Source organism: Cyprinus carpio, chromosome A9, assembly GCF_018340385.1.
Source record: "Cyprinus carpio isolate SPL01 chromosome A9, ASM1834038v1, whole genome shotgun sequence".
NCBI classification, from domain to species: Eukaryota; Metazoa; Chordata; class Actinopteri; order Cypriniformes; family Cyprinidae; genus Cyprinus; species Cyprinus carpio.
In genome coordinates, this window is record NC_056580.1 from 12,186,108 (window position 1) to 12,202,187 (window position 16,080).

General features: G+C 38.8%; 1 protein-coding gene and 1 long non-coding RNA gene across 2 annotated transcripts in view; one reads left to right on the forward strand and one right to left on the reverse strand.

Moving 5' to 3' along the window:
* Positions 1-15,772, forward strand: LOC109096305 (protein mono-ADP-ribosyltransferase PARP4-like). Its single transcript, XM_042763492.1, has 34 exons — positions 1-87; positions 416-555; positions 1,015-1,223; positions 1,719-1,842; positions 1,996-2,094; positions 2,211-2,369; positions 2,464-2,601; positions 2,707-2,865; positions 4,763-4,914; positions 5,010-5,141; positions 7,365-7,463; positions 7,586-7,769; positions 7,870-8,020; positions 8,433-8,575; positions 9,002-9,133; positions 9,222-9,308; positions 9,396-9,560; positions 9,650-9,693; positions 9,952-10,030; positions 10,142-10,279; positions 10,413-10,620; positions 10,740-10,810; positions 10,881-11,068; positions 11,152-11,251; positions 11,364-11,534; positions 11,803-11,883; positions 11,989-12,069; positions 12,166-12,261; positions 12,716-12,856; positions 12,942-13,692; positions 13,786-13,955; positions 14,044-14,146; positions 14,517-14,649; positions 14,731-15,772. The coding sequence occupies exons 2-34, from the start codon at positions 430-432 to the stop codon at positions 14,930-14,932; spliced, it is 5,016 nt and encodes a 1,671-aa protein (XP_042619426.1). The 5' UTR covers positions 1-87; positions 416-429; the 3' UTR covers positions 14,933-15,772.
* LOC122146101 overlaps positions 14,516-16,080 on the reverse strand; it is a 21,374-nt gene continuing 19,809 nt past the window's right edge. The window contains exon 2 of the long non-coding RNA XR_006160787.1: positions 14,516-14,899. This is a non-coding gene — a long non-coding RNA (uncharacterized LOC122146101). The remainder of the gene's footprint in view (positions 14,900-16,080) is intronic.

Consider the following 16,080-nt stretch of genomic DNA (forward strand, 5'->3'; position numbering starts at 1 on the left):
GGAAGCACTTACTGAACTTTACACTGAAGATTATTTACGCCTTCTTTAACAGTATTTTCTTGTCACCTGACTCTGACTTTGTCCTCGGTAAGATGCTCTTCTGTCTGATAATGACATGAGAACACTAGCGAGAGAAATACTGCGGCTGGATTATTATTTTAACTACCTTCTATCAGCAGAAAGATTGTAACTTGAGAAATGTAACATGTTTTATGCATGTGTCATTATAAATGTTGTGCATGAATCTGATTTGTTTAATGAATAGTCGATGTGTTTACTCGAACAGGTTTCTGTTGATACTTACAAACAGAAAAACAGATGTTATTATTTTTGTAGTGTTCACGTAATTATTGTTTACTGTAGGATTCATTGCAGTTTTTCTTTGTCTTTCTGTCACTTTTCTCTACATCTCCAGACACTGCTGACACCATGACAGTGTTTGAAAACTGTACTGTGGTGTTAGATGTCAAAAACCTGCCTTTTAAAGAGAAGAATAAACTGAGACTAGCTCTTCTGGAGAATGGAGCAAACATCTCATATGTCATCAACAAAGAGGTTTCTGTTCATTTTTTACTCTTACCCACCATCTTTCTTTTTTGTCTTATCAATACTAAAAGAGCAGCTTCTCTGAGAGTTTGTTTACACGTAGATAAAGAGTTGGGTTTCAAGTGACAATTACACAATTTACAAACATTTGGTTTGTTGAACTCTCTGATACTATTAGATTAAAGTAGTTACAAATAACACAGCGACATTTATAATCCAATGACTAGATGCAGATTAGTGCCAGCCGCTGAGAACTGTTGCTTTTGTTTTCTTCTGAAGTATTAAATTAAAAAAAAAAAAAAGCAAATACAAACACAAAATTTTTCAATCTAAAAAGATTGAGCCAGAACTAAAATGTTTGACCAGAAGGTTAAAATTAACTACTCTAATGCTCGATTTTATGCAGTGGTCCTATTGAGTCACTAAAGAGTTGCAGTGTATCTTCTGACCTCCGTTTATCTTCTCCAGTGCTCTTTTGTAGTCACTAGCAGTGTGAATGACCTGAGCAGTAACCGGCAGCGCAGCATCCAGAAGCTCCAGGTCCCAGTGGTCGGGACGCAGTATGTGTGGAGCTGTCTGGACCAAGGGCATCTCGTGCCTTTGACTGAGCATAATTTGGCCCCACAGCTGCTGTATCCCGGCTCTGAATTCCTTCCCCGTTCAGGTAGGACTTTCTTGTACCTCATTTACAGAATTTTCTTCTTTGTTTGTCAGAACAGATGTTTGTCTCGAGTGATACTGGAAGGTTTACTTACATCAGATGTGAAAGGAGGTGGACTGACAGAACAGATGGGAGTGTCACAGAGAGATTAGTTTTATTTGCTAACAGTGGGTGTATTTTTCTGTATTTGTGTATGTTTGTGCTTGTGTTGCAGTGCATTTTTGTTGAGAAATGTATTTGACGTTATATTTGTGTTATAAAAGTGAGATTAAACAATCTATTTCTATGGCATGGTTGACAATGTTGTTTTTCACCATAAAGAGGTAAAAGTGTCGACACACAAACTAGAAAAAGAGAAGTTCAAAGGTCACACCTGAGTTTCCAAAGACTGAAGTTGAGATTCTTGAGAAGGGTGCCGGTTCAGGTGCGCTCTTGTTTTTTGTCACTGTCAATGTCAGAGTTTATTCAACTTTTATTTTTTTTCAGTTTCTACAACACTAGTGCTGTTTAGATGTGCTCATTTACCTGACCGTATCTTTTCATTTACTCAATGCAGAGTTTATAAAGAAGGCGACCATGGCCTGCCTGAATTTCCTTCTTATTTTCAAGTGGCCAAGTATTCGGTTTTTGAGAGGGTGAGTGAGTTCATGCATCAATCACATTAACATTATTAGTGGACATAAGGGGAGAAAATAAAATAAATAAATGAAAGGTATGATGACCCTTCACCACTGCACCACTGTTTGAAAGTGTTTTCATGTCTGCAAGTGTTTGATTGTGTGTTGCAGGTCAAACCCAAGGCTTTGTCTGTTTTGGAGCTGCAGAGTGCCAAAGGCCGAGCAGGCCAGCAGTATCGTGTGTTGTGTTCAGTCTTGCGTGAAGCTGAGGTTTGGTGATCGTGAATGTTGTTTAAAATTCACCTTGTTATCATTGGAATCATAGATGGTGATGGAGGTGCTGAATTTGTCTTGTGATGACGGCGATGGGCTTTCTTTCACTATAGACCGCTGTGGTTCAAGACAAGCTTGTGTTCTGCGTGACATCTGAAGATGCTGTGGAAGCATATCTGCAGCTGATGAAGGAGATGGAGACAGAGGGATTCACAAAGACACACACACTTCCCCCTGAGGTTGAGCGCTTGGCATCCTACAGCCTGCAGCAGGTTAAATAAAATACAACGCAGATCTGATTTTATTCATTTGATATGTGTATAACGTGTCTAATGTGAAATAATCGCTCACTCTTTTGATTGGCAGCTGCTGTTGGAGGAGAAGCTGAACTGCAGCACATTATCACAGGAAGTCGGTGTCTTCGTGGAGCTGGTTTGGACTGAAGCTCTCGGGTCCCTTAATAACATCCTGACAGTCCCTGTCTCCAGAATCAGCCTCAATGATGTGAGAAAGAGCTTAGATATTCACACCCAGCTCAGTAAAGAAGCTGACAGGAATTGTGTATGTCTAATGGCTCCTGCTGTGTTTATTGTCTCTGTGCTGTTGCAGGTGAGCAGGGTGGAGGGATTGTTACTGCAGGCACAAAAGACTGAGAAAGAGGATGAAGTCAAAGCCCTGCTGGAGGAGGTCAACACTCTTCTGCCCCTGAGAATGATCGACCCTCCTTCCAAACACAAGCTTCATAACTTCCTGTGGCACATTTGTAAAGCATCACATAAACAAATCAAAATAAAAATTTTTATATATACTTTAGGATCAAGGTGTAATGATGTACGCCAATTTAGTTGAAAAATAGATAAATCATTACTAATTAATACACAGATTTAAAGAAAAAAATAACTGTAATACGTAAGGATCCACCCGCCAGCCCAAAAAGCGGAATCCAGCGGCCTGGTCGAAGGTTTAATGCGTATTCAGTCTTTTATTTACGCTTCTGAATTTATCAGGATTTAGTTTGAATTTTAGTCTAGCTCCATGCTTAATCTGACTCCAATTTTACGTGATCATTAAAATCAAAAGCTGATCACAGATATCGATTGTTTATTAATTGAGATATTTGAGTATTCTGAAAATCCCATACTTTCAATTACTCGTTCACTGCAGACCCGGTATCGCTTTAGAAGTAACATTTCGGCCGATTGAATGCTCTTCCCGAACACAAACTCGTCAGTCTGATCTTAAACATTGGATGCAGGGTAAATATCTACCTTTAAGTCGGTCGCGCCCTGCTTACTCGTACAAAAAGTATAGTTTTTATACATTTACGAAAACTGCAACTTATTTAAGACAGTGATAGTCAGAAATCGAAATGGACTCAATTGATGTGCCCCATGCTCCATCTATTAAACCTTTCGTATGAACAATCCTGAACACAGATTTGAGGTAATACCTTCGCTTTAATCTAATAGTAATAATGAATTAAGAATAATGCAGAATAAATCAAATATAACTATTTATTATCAGTCATGTAAAATTGTATCATGCCAATTACATAATGAAAACAATTAGAAGCCAATTTAGAAAGGATAGTGTAATTGTAAAATAACATCGTAGTTGTGTTGCAGCTTTGCTTCTGCAATAAGACACTGTAGCCATATGGGGAACGACCAAGTGATCCACGCAGGAGGCACACAAATTTAACATAGTCACACATGTAACAGTTATCCTAATTTAAGACACATGGTCTAAAATGCCATAGCAAAGCACTCAGGTGTTTTAGAGAATAAACTTAACTAGCCAATGTGTGCATGTAGTAGCACAAACAACTATACAGTGTGCTCTGTAGGCACAATGTGTTTAACACAATTACATAATAGTATACCTGACTTCAGGAAGATACATAGTATGGAGCATATGAAATACACTCCACACTACGGGCTTTCTGGCAACAGAATCGCGCAGTAGTGTTTTGTCACTTCCCTTAAATACTCAGACCAGACAACAAATAATCTTCAAATCAGTTGTAAAAACATAAAAGACCTTTTGGTTGTTTAGGTTCCCGCGGTCACATCAGGGTCACACCTGGCTGGAGATAAACATTCTCACAGACCCCTAAAGGGGAACACACACCCTTCACAGCAGAACACAATTCTACAAAAGTTTTCAATCTTTCTCATAATATAAATGACTACTTTGAAATTGAGACCAATTTACCAATCGCACAAAGACCTTTAAAATGACACCAAACATGAAAAGTTTACAAGCATGAATCCTGAAGATATAGTAAATGTTTTATGTGAGTGTAACAGCTTTTAGTTGCTTGGACCATGTGCCCTGGGGGGGTGAAGGTACCAAAGAACAAATGGTCTTTCTTCCAGATCTTCCTATCTGTTTGTTTTTGCTCCACGAGGAGATCAAAGCCCATTGTTTTGGTGCATCTGCATTTGCATTGCGAGAGTTCCTGAAAGTCTGGCTTCACAAATAATTCATTTTATAAGGAAATAATTTCACTCCTTACAAATACAATGATTATCTAGATTTAATAATAGTCAAATACTGAATGAAATTCCTATATATTTGAAGATTTTGGTAGATGAATTTGGATTTTTAATTGAACAGTGCAGATCTTACCTTTTTACTCTTTTAACTCTTCTGTCGTCTCCAGCTGATCAGAGATATTGTAAATGTCAGTGAGGCCACTCTGGGAAGCCCGTCGCCCTCATCTCTGGGAAAGTATCGAGCTCTGAGGTGCAGCATTGAGGTTGTTCCACCACAAAACCCTGAGTTTCATGTTGTCTCTCAACTGCTTCAGGACAGGTCAGCTTGATTCTGATGATTGTGGTCTGAAGTTCAAACGTGAATATATTTCAGAACATCTTTAAATGATGGTGTTAATCTTGTATCCACTACAGGCCTGTTCAGATTCAGCAGATACTGCGTGTCAGCAGAGGGGTGGAGCTTCAGTTGTTTAGAGAGGATTTAGGCAACATTAAACCCCTCCTCCACTCCACTAGTTCCAGCAGTTTTGTTGGAATACTGTCACGGTAAGAGCACATTCTTAAAAAAAAACTGTATTCACATGCAGTGACAAAAAAACTCACACATCTACACTATGTCTGTGACATACCATATATACCGTGCTGGGGTAAGTGAAGACAGAAACAGTGCTTGTGGTTGAACCATGCTTCTTCTGGCTAATATTAAAATATAAATAAATTATAATTAATGCTCAAAATAATTTTAAGTATCCCACATAATAATGTACAATTGAACGTAATCTACAAATGAACTGGTCATACATTTTGAGATTTGCTAAAGATGACGTTAAACAGTGTTATTAAATCGTTAATCTTTTTTTTTTAATATTAACTTCAAGTGAGCACTGAATTATGACAAAGGTAATCTCAATGTAACAATCGAGTGAGGAATAAAAAAAAAAAACAATCCTGAAAAAATCAAAAGTATATCTAATACCTGACTATACATTGAACAAAGTTAGTTTTTGTAATGTCTATTTAATTTTTTCTCTTCTACAATAATCATGTCTTTTGTTCATTTTTGAGCTTTTCTCAGAAAAATGTTGATATATACAGGTGCTGGTCATATAATTAGAATATCATCAAAAAGTTGATTTATTTCACTAATTCCATTCAAAAAGTGAAACTTGTATATTATATTCATTCATTACACACAGACTGAAATATTTCAAATGTTTATTTCTTTTAATTTTGATGATTATAACTGACAACTAAGGAAAATCCCAAATTCAGTATCTCAGAAAATTAGAATATTACTTAAGACCAATACAAAGAAAGGATTTTTAGAAATCTTGGCCAACTGAAAAGTATGAACATGAGAAGTATGAGCATGTACCACACTCAATACTTAGTTGGGGCTCCTTTTGCCTGAATTACTGCAGCAATGCGGCGTGCCGTGGAGTTGATCAGTCTGTGGCACTGCTCAGGTGTTATGAGAGCCCAGGTTGCTCTGATAGTGGCCTTCAGCTCTTCTGCATTCTTGTGTCTGGCATATCGCATCTTCCTCTTCACAATACCCCATAGATTTTCTATGGGGTTAAGGTCAGGCGAGTTTGCTGGCCAATTAAGAACGGGGATACCATGGTCCTTAAACCAGCTACTGGAAGCTTTGACACTGTGTGCAGGTGCCAAGTCCTGTTGGAAAATGAAATCTGCATCTCCATAAAGTTGGTCAGCAGCAGGAAGCATGAAGTGCTCTAAAACTTCCTGGTATACGGCTGCGTTGACCTTGGACCTCAGAAAACACAGTGGACCAACACCAGCAGATGACATGGTACCCCAAACCACATCACTGACTGTGGAAACTTTACACTGGACCTCAAGCAATGTGGATTGTGTGCCTCATCTCTCTTCATCCAGACTCTGGGACCCTGATATCCAAAGGAAATGCAAAATTTACTTTCATCAGAGAACATAACTTTGGACCACTCAGCAGCAGTCCAGTCTTTTTTGTCTTTAGCCCAGGCGAGACGCTTCTGACGCTGTCTGTTGTTCAAGAGTGGCTTGACACAAGGAATGCAACAGCTGAAACCCATGTCTTGCATACGTCTAAGCGTAGTGGTTCTTGATGCACTGACTCCAGCTGCAGTCCACTCTTTGTGAATCTCCCCCACATTTTTTAATGGGTTTTGTTTCACAATCCTCTCCAGGGTACTGTTATCCCTATTGCTTGTACACTTTTTTCTATCACATCTTTTCCTTCCCTTCGCCTCTCTATTAATGTGCTTGGACACAGAGCTCTGTGAACAGCCAGCCTCTTTTGCAATGACCTTTTGTGTCTTGCCCTCCTTGTGCAAGGTGCCAATTGTCGTCTTTTGGACAACTGTCAAGTCAGCAGTCTTCCCCATGATTGTGTAGCCTACAGAACTAGAATGAGAGACCATTTAAAGGCTTTGCAGGTGTTTTGAGTTCATTAGCTGATTAGAGTGTGGCACCAGGTGTCTTCAATATTGAACCTTTTCACAATATTCTAATTTTCTGAGATACTGAATTTGGGATTTTCCTTAGATGTCAGTTATAATCATCAAAATTAAAAGAAATAAACATTTGAAATATATCAGTCCGTGTGTAATGAATGAATATAATATACAAGTTGCACTTTTTGAATGGAATTAAAAATCAACTTTTTGATGATATTCTAATTATGTGACCAGCACCTGTATGATTAACTGTTATTTGTAAGCTTATCATGTAATTAATTGAATATAAATTTTCAAACATTCGTTATAGAGGTCTGCTGCTGCCCAGGGTTGGAGTTGAACAGCATGGGATTGAGAGAACAGATATCGGGAATCTTGGAGGAGGAATCTACTTCAGTGACTCTCTGAAGTCAGTTATCTTGAGCATTACTCAGTCATCTCTTAATAAAACAGATTTATAATTAATATGAATCCACTTTCATGACAGCTGGAGATTTTAGCCAGTCAGTATGTTTGTGCTCTGTGTTAAAGGACTAGTGTGAAATACTCCAAGCCCAGTGTAACTGACGGCTCTCGGCTGCTGTTGGTGTGTGAAGTGGCGTTGGGTCGGTGTAAGGACCTGCTGAAGAAAGACACCACTTTGACTTGCGCTCCTGACGGCTACCACAGTGTACATGGAGTCCGCCGCTCTCCCAACAGACTCTCTGAATTTGAGGTGCTTTTCTTACTCATTTTCTGTGTAATTAAATATTATGCTTGTGTTTTTTGGGATCTGATGTGATCCTTGCGTTGGTGTGTGTGTTTATATTTGACAGGATGATGAGTTTGTCGTCTATAACACAGAGCAGATCAGAATGAAGTATGTGGTTCAGTACAGTCTGGAGGGGGACGAGTTAAAAGAGTTCCAGCCTCAAATCAAAACCTTTGTGGAGCTCTCACATCTCACGGACACAACGACTGATGTCTGTGAGTAAAGTTTAGTGAACAGGACATGCTGAGAGAGAGCATTCCCAGTTTTAACACGTGGAGGAACTAGGACTGTCAAATTGATTACATTTTTTCAGTCAAATTAATTAATCACAATACATGATGTCGGAGCTCATAACATTGTGAGCCATGCTCCAAAGCAACCAATTTCTGGCTCAAATTTCTTATTAATATTATTATATTATTTACTCATGGTGTAATACAATATTTAAAAAAAAAAATGTAAATGCTGTTTTGTGTAATGAGCAACTCATGATCACGGTGTACCTGGACATGTGGAGAAGACAAAATGCTAGACATCTGATGTAAATTGAGGAGAATGTTCTGTAATACTTTGATTTTTGTTGTTATGTTCGTCAGTAGTTTTTGTGTGATTGTGTGTTTTTTTTAGTGTCCAGTGATGACAGTGAGGGTTTGGAGTCCACTAAGAATCCTCTAGAGGAGATGAACGCAGGTTTGCTGGACAGCAGTGGTCAGAAACTTCCTCTACAGGCTGTCAATGTGAAGTGCAAGCTGATGGACCTGCTGTGTCAGGTATGATGCTGCAGCGGTGGACTGCTAGTAAAAGAGAGAAGTTGAGTTTTCAGAGCATCACTTTTTCTCTTATATCTGACCCAAAATTATATTCTTAAAGGGAGATTGAGAAAAGCATGATGAAGGATTCCTTTCATATAATGAAGTACAATTTAAAGATATGCATTCAATCTAAAAGAACAAAATGATAAACAAAACAGCGAATGAATTAGAATGAGAACAAAACAGTGATGTACACGACCAGTGGACCACAGGAGTACATACATGACAAGAACTTCAAAATTAAAGCCAAAAGAATTAACAAATTAAAAGACAAAAATCAAAGCAAAAGACCCTGTAATGCCACAGCCATAGAGCCAGAGCATTGCAGTACAATTCCAAACTCTAACCCCATCCATAACTTTGTCTCCCCTCCACTTTTACCAGGTCATCATTTTTCAGACCTACACAAACCAGAGTGCTGTTCCCATTGAAGCAAAGTATGTCTTTCCACTGGAGGAGACGGCAGCAGTGTGTGGATTTGAAGCCTTTATCAATGGAAAACATGTCATTGGAAAGGTGCAAATCATTCAGAATTTATCAAATAAAGTCTCTGCTTTTTCCACCTCTTTCTCATCAATTTTCAGTGTCTCTTTTTGTCCTGTAGGTAAAGGAAAAAGAGCAGGCTCGTAAGGAGTACAAGCAAGCCATAGAGAAAGGCCATGGAGCCTACCTGATGGACCAGGATGCACCTGTGAGTTACTGTAACTGATCTGGAGCTGACGTTTGTGTGATAATGTATTAGAAGGTTTCTTTAAGGTCATGTGTTTATGTGAGGCAGGATGTATTTACTATCAGTGTGGGGAATCTTCCTCCTGGAGCCACAGTTTTGATCAAAGTGACGTTCATCACTGAGCTGCTGGTCAGATCAGGCTCTATAATCTTCTCACTGTCTGGCAGCGTGGCACCATGGCAACAGAGCGCCGCCCTTAATCAGACAACTCAGGTACGATGGGCTTTTGTCATTCTATTTAAAATCCTGTTTGGCCTGCTGATTGTTGCAGTGTTTTGACTGACAGTTGTGTTGCATTTCAGGCAACTGTTGAAAAGATTGGTGTGACGGAGCTTCAGTCAGAGGGGTGAGAATCTCAAACGCTGGAGAATTCACAGAGAAATTCACTAAAGATTCACTAAATATGCACCTGCTGATGAGTAACAATATAAAAGCCAATTATTTAATGTAGCAATCCATGTTTTAACATCATTTAACATTTCACCTTTATAACATCATGCTTTATATACAGTAGCACCTGGTCTGGTTGAACTGTGGATGGTTACTAAATAAGGCACAGGGTTGTTGTAACTCTCTTTGATTTGTTCCCTCTCTCTTTCTTCAGAGAGTTCTCTCTATCTATGTCCATTGAAATGCCTTATGAGATCATCGACTTGAGCTCTTCACACCGCATCAAAACCAAGGTTATTAATTCACTTTTGTGCATTATCTTACTAAATACTGTATTTTCTGAAGAAAAAGAAACATATTCAGTTATGAACCATATTAACAGCTCTAGTGTTTTCTCCATTCAGAGGACAGACTGTAAGGCAGTGATCAGCACGTTACCGGGACAGACTCTGGGATCTGAAGGGTTACAGGTGTCCTTCAGTCTCTCTAATATCCACATGCCCAGGATGTGGGTCGAGAACCATCCGGATAAAGATAGTCAGGTAAAGAAATTATCACTTTAATCTGTTTTTCTGTGTCATGGATATTTATCAGCATATTGCACACAAAAATTGTCACTCTCCATCTTACGCACCCTGACAATAATGAACACTGATTCGGATCTGATCCCTGCAGGCCTGCATGCTGGTGTTTTATCCAGACTTTAAGTCAAGCGGGGTGTCCAGCTCTGGAGGTCCGTCCAGTGTGAGCGATGTGGTCATTCTACTGGACTCCTCCAAGTCCATGCGGGGAGACTCCATGCTAAACGCCCGCAGGATTGCCCTTCAAGTCCTCAAATCTCTGGACCGCTCACTGAAGATCAACATCATCTCTTTCAGCACTGGTTAGTTCTCACTGAAACTATCTGATATTGTTTTATCGAACATCACGTGGACATTTTCATTTCACTATTATTCTTGTGATTCAGAGTGAAGCATTGTGGGTAATTGTGTGTTTTTACAGATTACAAGGAAGCTTTTCCTGCACCAGTGCCTTTAGATGAGGCATCTGAAGCAGCCAGAAAATTTATTATGGTGAGGAATGTTTAAAGATGGTTCTTAATTTCAGTTCCTTTACGTCTCATTGCATTTTCTCTCTCTTCAGTCGTGTAGCGGCTCTGGTGGCAGCACTGATCTGTGGCGGCCTCTCCGGATCCTGAGTCTGCTGCCTCCCTGCCGGGGCGTGAGGAACATCCTGCTGCTCTCTGATGGACATGTTCAGAACCAGCCTCTGACCCTACAGCTGGTCCGAGAAAACTCCTGCCACACGCGCCTCTTCACCTGCGGACTCAGGTCTGCCTTTAAACAAATCTCTTTATTTTTCTCCTGCACTTACAATGAATTTCTGAACCTACAGTTTGATTGTGTTTGTCTAGCTTGACAGCTAATCGTCATATGCTCAGAGCTTTGGCTCAGGCAGGTGGAGGAACATATGAATTTTTTGACACAAAGATGAAACACACTTGGACAGAGAAGGTAAATAACACTCTTTATTATATGTTTTTTTTAATAACTTAAAAGGAAACATAATCTTTGCAATATGGGCCAGTCTGATGCTTGAGTTGAATAGATTTATGGGTAATTTCAGGTGCGCGCTCAGGTTCAGCGTATGGAGTCTCCAGGCTGCAGATCAGTGGCAGTGAAGTGGCAGCAGTTTAGTCCCACAGCGCCCCCTCCTGTTCAAGCCCCTTCACAGCTTCACGCTCTCTTCAGTGACTGTCACTCTCTGGTGTACGGCTTTGTGCCACACTGCACTCAGGTAGACAGACTTTAATGTTGTCATATTGTTATCCTTATATTGGTGCATATAAGTAAAGATGATTTATAAATGATGATAAATATTCTTCCTTGTGTTAATTTATTGACAAGCAGTATGGAAAATGACATGATTCTAAATCTCAGTTGTCATTTATCAATAAACTGTATGTAATATTAATCAGAAGACTATAAAGACCATAAAGATGTGTACACTGAATTAAACAGCTATTTGTGTATTTGTTTTGAATTGTGTAATATTTACTCGTTAGGCCACACTGTTTGGTGATTTGAGTGGACAAGAGATCAAAACAATGGTTTCCACCACAGAACTACAAAAGACAAAGGGAACTGTGAGTGAGCATTAAATACTTCATATAATCTGAAACCTCATCAGTTATTCATCAGGAGTTTGAAGAGTTGTGTGTGTGTGTGTGTGTGTGTGTGTGTGTGTGTAGTTCCTTCACAAGTTAACAGCAAGAGCGATCATCAGAGACTATGAAGATGGCATTCTAAGCAACAGTGAGGCAGAACACGAGGTACAATATTTGGCTGCATGATGATAATTTTTATATATCTGGCAGATTTGCTGTCAGAAGAACTTGACTTGCTGTCTTTTATCTCTCTTCTATCAGGGGAAGAAAGCAGAGCTGAAGTCCTACATCATTGAGCTCAGTAAAGAGTTCTCCATCTTGTCCCAGTTCACAAGTTTTGTCGCCATTGAGGAGAGGGTATGATTACTGCTAATTCAAGGATTATGTGTTCAGATCATTCCTTGAACATATATTACTAAAAATAAATTAATGACAAAAATATTTTTCTTTTTACATAATATTTATTTACAAATTCACAGAAAAAAGCCTTATGCCTAAATTCAGTTTATTAAAATATTTATAATAAAAATATATTATTTCAACAAAATATTAATGAAAATATTATTAATAAATAATTAATAAAAAATTAAAACAGAATAAAAAGTGAACATCTGTGCACATTGAGAATTGCATTTTCTGACTTGTGACACTAAATGGTCAAAAGGGAAAATGTATTATCAATGCTGATAATTAAAAAAATAGCAATATTGTCTGATGTATTAGCCTTTGACGATGTCACTCAACTTCTACTAAAGTGTGATATATAAAAATTAAACTGAATGACTTCTGTAACCTCAGTTGCTCTTTGCAGGAACAGAATGAGCTTGACAGTGGATTCACAGATATTCCTAAAATCATATCAGAGGAGGATGTGGATATTTTGCCATATATGGACTGGACTGAAGAGAGGCTCATGGCTGCAGATATTATTGGTGCTGAAGAGGATGTATGGGTAACAACAAAATGGTCTATTACAACTGTTGTCATATAAATGGAGCACCATGTAATGTATTCACAACAATGCATTTAATATTTAGTTTTTTCAGATGGAATCAGAAGAATTGTCCAGTAGCAGCTCCTCGTATCGTGATTTGGATATGGATTGCATGGAAGAATGCATTTGGAATGAAATATCTAATGAAATTGATCATTGCGAAATGGAGAAACCTGAGGGATCTAGTAATTATTTTATAGAAAGGTCCCCAGCTCCCCCTGAACCTCAGCTAATATCCAGATCTCATGCTTCTTGCTACAGTACCATCCAGAGTCCTTCTCATTCTAAGAGTAGCAATGACGTTTTCATAGGCTCACACAGGGATTTTGCACATTTGGATGTGTTTGATATTACCGTTCCAAAGCCTCATTGTTATGCCACCGCAATTGACCTCTCTGGTACATCTGCTCCAAAGGCTCCCCGTCGCCGGGCTGCCCCTCTGACTGTTAGAGCCCTCAAGTCTATTTCTTCCTCCATGAGTGACTCTCCTGATTCTACTCATGTTGCGTTCACACAGCCCATGTTCACGACCCCCCTGCCACCTCCTCCTCCTCCTCCAAGCCTGATGGCTGCTGTCCCTGCATTCTCTTCTCAGTCGCTCTTTCCCCCTACATTTAGTTACTGCAGTAGTACCCCTAGACTTTTGAGTGAGTCTGTGAGTTTGTGTTCCTCATCATCTGGAGATTTCTTTGAAGCATCTCCTCAACAACAAGCACAACAGCAACAAGAAGTGCTGCGAGGTTTGCAAATACAACTACAACAACAATGTCTGAGGTCTATTAGTTCTGCACCTGGTAAGTTGACTCATATTGATGAGGTTCCCTCTGTGATCATTGTTCAGATGGATTAAAACATCTCTTCTATCCTTTGTGTCATTTCTCATGAAGCTGAAGACAGTTTCACTTTTGAGTCTGATGCTTCTCAATATAGAAGAAAATCGAAAAGAAGAAAACCACGCTTGGCACGATATTTCACACCACCTCATGACACCTTGCCAAAACTGAGAAGAAAATCTGACACAGTGGCCTGGAATGAGCTGTTTGAACTTCAACATGAGGTTTTTACGTATGATTTAAAACACTAGATTATTTACAGTATGTAAATGTGTGAGGGAATATGAACATATGCGTTGTGTTTGGATACAGGATGGATACTGGGAGTGCACTGACAGGCTGAGCAGCTTCCTCAACCTGGACGTAGACTTTTTTGCCAATGTCTTCCTAAAAGAGAAAGGCATCCGTTCTTTTGGTAAGATTTTCTTCATGCCTGTTGCTGGTCTGGTCCATTTTGCAGCTTAATTTCGACAAAAACCACCCACTTAGACAGCAAGAGACATCTGATTGACAAGTAAAGCAACCAATCACAGTTTTTTCATATGTGCCATATGTACCTTGTGAACACAACTGTTTCCAGACAGCCTGAGAAAAACATCTGTGCCTTTATTGTGTAACACCATCCAATCATAGTAGAGCTTACTAGACTGAGAAAGTGCTTTCCAGTTTAAAGTGCAATATGCATCAGGCTGAATCTGAATATAGTTTAAAATTATCTAATCTGTTTTTTCAGGCACAGTTTGTCAGTGAGAATCAGTTAATCAGTCACATGTTTTGTCTGTCAGGTGTGAAGGCTCATGCTGACATTCTGAGGCTGGTGGCGACTCTGCTGGTGCTGCAGTTGATCCGGGTGAAGAAGCTGGCAGTGGGACAGCTGCTCGAGTCTCTCCTCCGGCTGAAAGAGTCCCAGGAGCCCAGGTACCAGCACACGTCCTCATGCAGCGCCGTGATTTACTCTTGTATTTTTGGATCCATGGCTTTCTACTCTTCTCCATTCAGACCGATGTACTGGGAAGCAGTGAAGAGGGCCGTGGACTGGGCCTGCCGGACAGACAGACAGTATCCGTGTGTGTGCAGCAGGCTGGAGATCGGCTGGGATTGGGAATCATCTACACGTCAACTACTGGGCTGTGATTCTCCACACCCATATTCCCCACTCAAACCTGTTCTGGAGAGACGTACGGGTGTATCAGTCATGTAGAAACTGGACAGACACTTCCCTCTTCATTGACAGTTGCTGCTTTTGCTATTTGCTTAATATTGCAAAAATCTTTATAGCCTTAAATTGTCTCAAAGATATATTTGGACATTTCAGTCACACTTAAAATGTCTGAATTTCATTGCAAAATGTCAATCCAAGTGTCATTTACAAATAAATAATGCAAAACTAACTTAACTTTTCTGGAAGGTTCACACAGATATTCTAGCAGAGCAATTAACAGCTGCAGTTCATCACATTATTACACACTATGAATATAATGCAATATGTTTAGTTGAAAGATAAATTCTTTTATATGTTTTTTTTAAGTGTATGTATAGACATTCAGTCATTAAGTTTGGCTTCAGTATTCTCAGTCCAAATACTTTTTGTAGTACTGTATTCTTCTGTGTGAACTTGAGGAGAAGTTACTAAATACATCCAGTAAAAATCACTTTCAGACCAGCTGGTTAACTGCTTGAAATGCATTTATGTCTATATGATCTGAATTATGCTTGGTTAACTGTATTTTAGCGGTCTTTGTAGAGTTTAATAAAGCAATTTTTCTGAAGTTTACATAATTGTTATGTAACAGTATAATTGTATAACCACAAACCATGTAATCGCTTTATTTCAGTGTTTTAGTTATTTCAGTATACAAAGTTAAACTAAATGAAAAGGAGAAATGTTGCTTTGGAAAATAGCTGGAATACAAATTCTTTTATGTTTTACTTCATTTCAGTTTATTTGAAGTAATTTTTTATGATTTTAATTTTAGTTTCAGTTTTGGTTTTAGTTATCTATATAATAACCCTGATTGTAATAAATGAACATGCATTTGGATTTGGATTGTGGTATATGATATTGATTTTATGAACTTTCTTTTTATTGAACAGAAAGTACAAAAAATGACATACACAAGTACTGTAGATTTTTACAGTAAATATACAGTGACTTAAGGACATACACAGACAGTTATTAATCATATAATATATTATCATTAAGAATCCTACAGTATATCTTTACAATTATACAGTGGGAAGCCACTTGTAATTATTAGCACTTATTCAGCATCTTATTCACCACTTTGGAAACAGAAAATATCATTATATGGTCAGACAGGACCCATTTCTCATTGCTTGGGTCACTTA

Bases quoted from the DNA above. Each gene is read 5' to 3' on its own strand.
- LOC109096305 (XM_042763492.1), top strand. From the start codon at position 430: ATGACAGTGTTTGAAAACTGTACTGTGGTGTTAGATGTCAAAAACCTG. The intron at 9,309-9,395 runs GTGAGTTACTGT...TATGTGAGGCAG, and splicing joins TGATGGACCAGGATGCACCT to GATGTATTTACTATCAGTGT. The intron at 10,280-10,412 runs GTAAAGAAATTA...TGATCCCTGCAG, and splicing joins ATCCGGATAAAGATAGTCAG to GCCTGCATGCTGGTGTTTTA.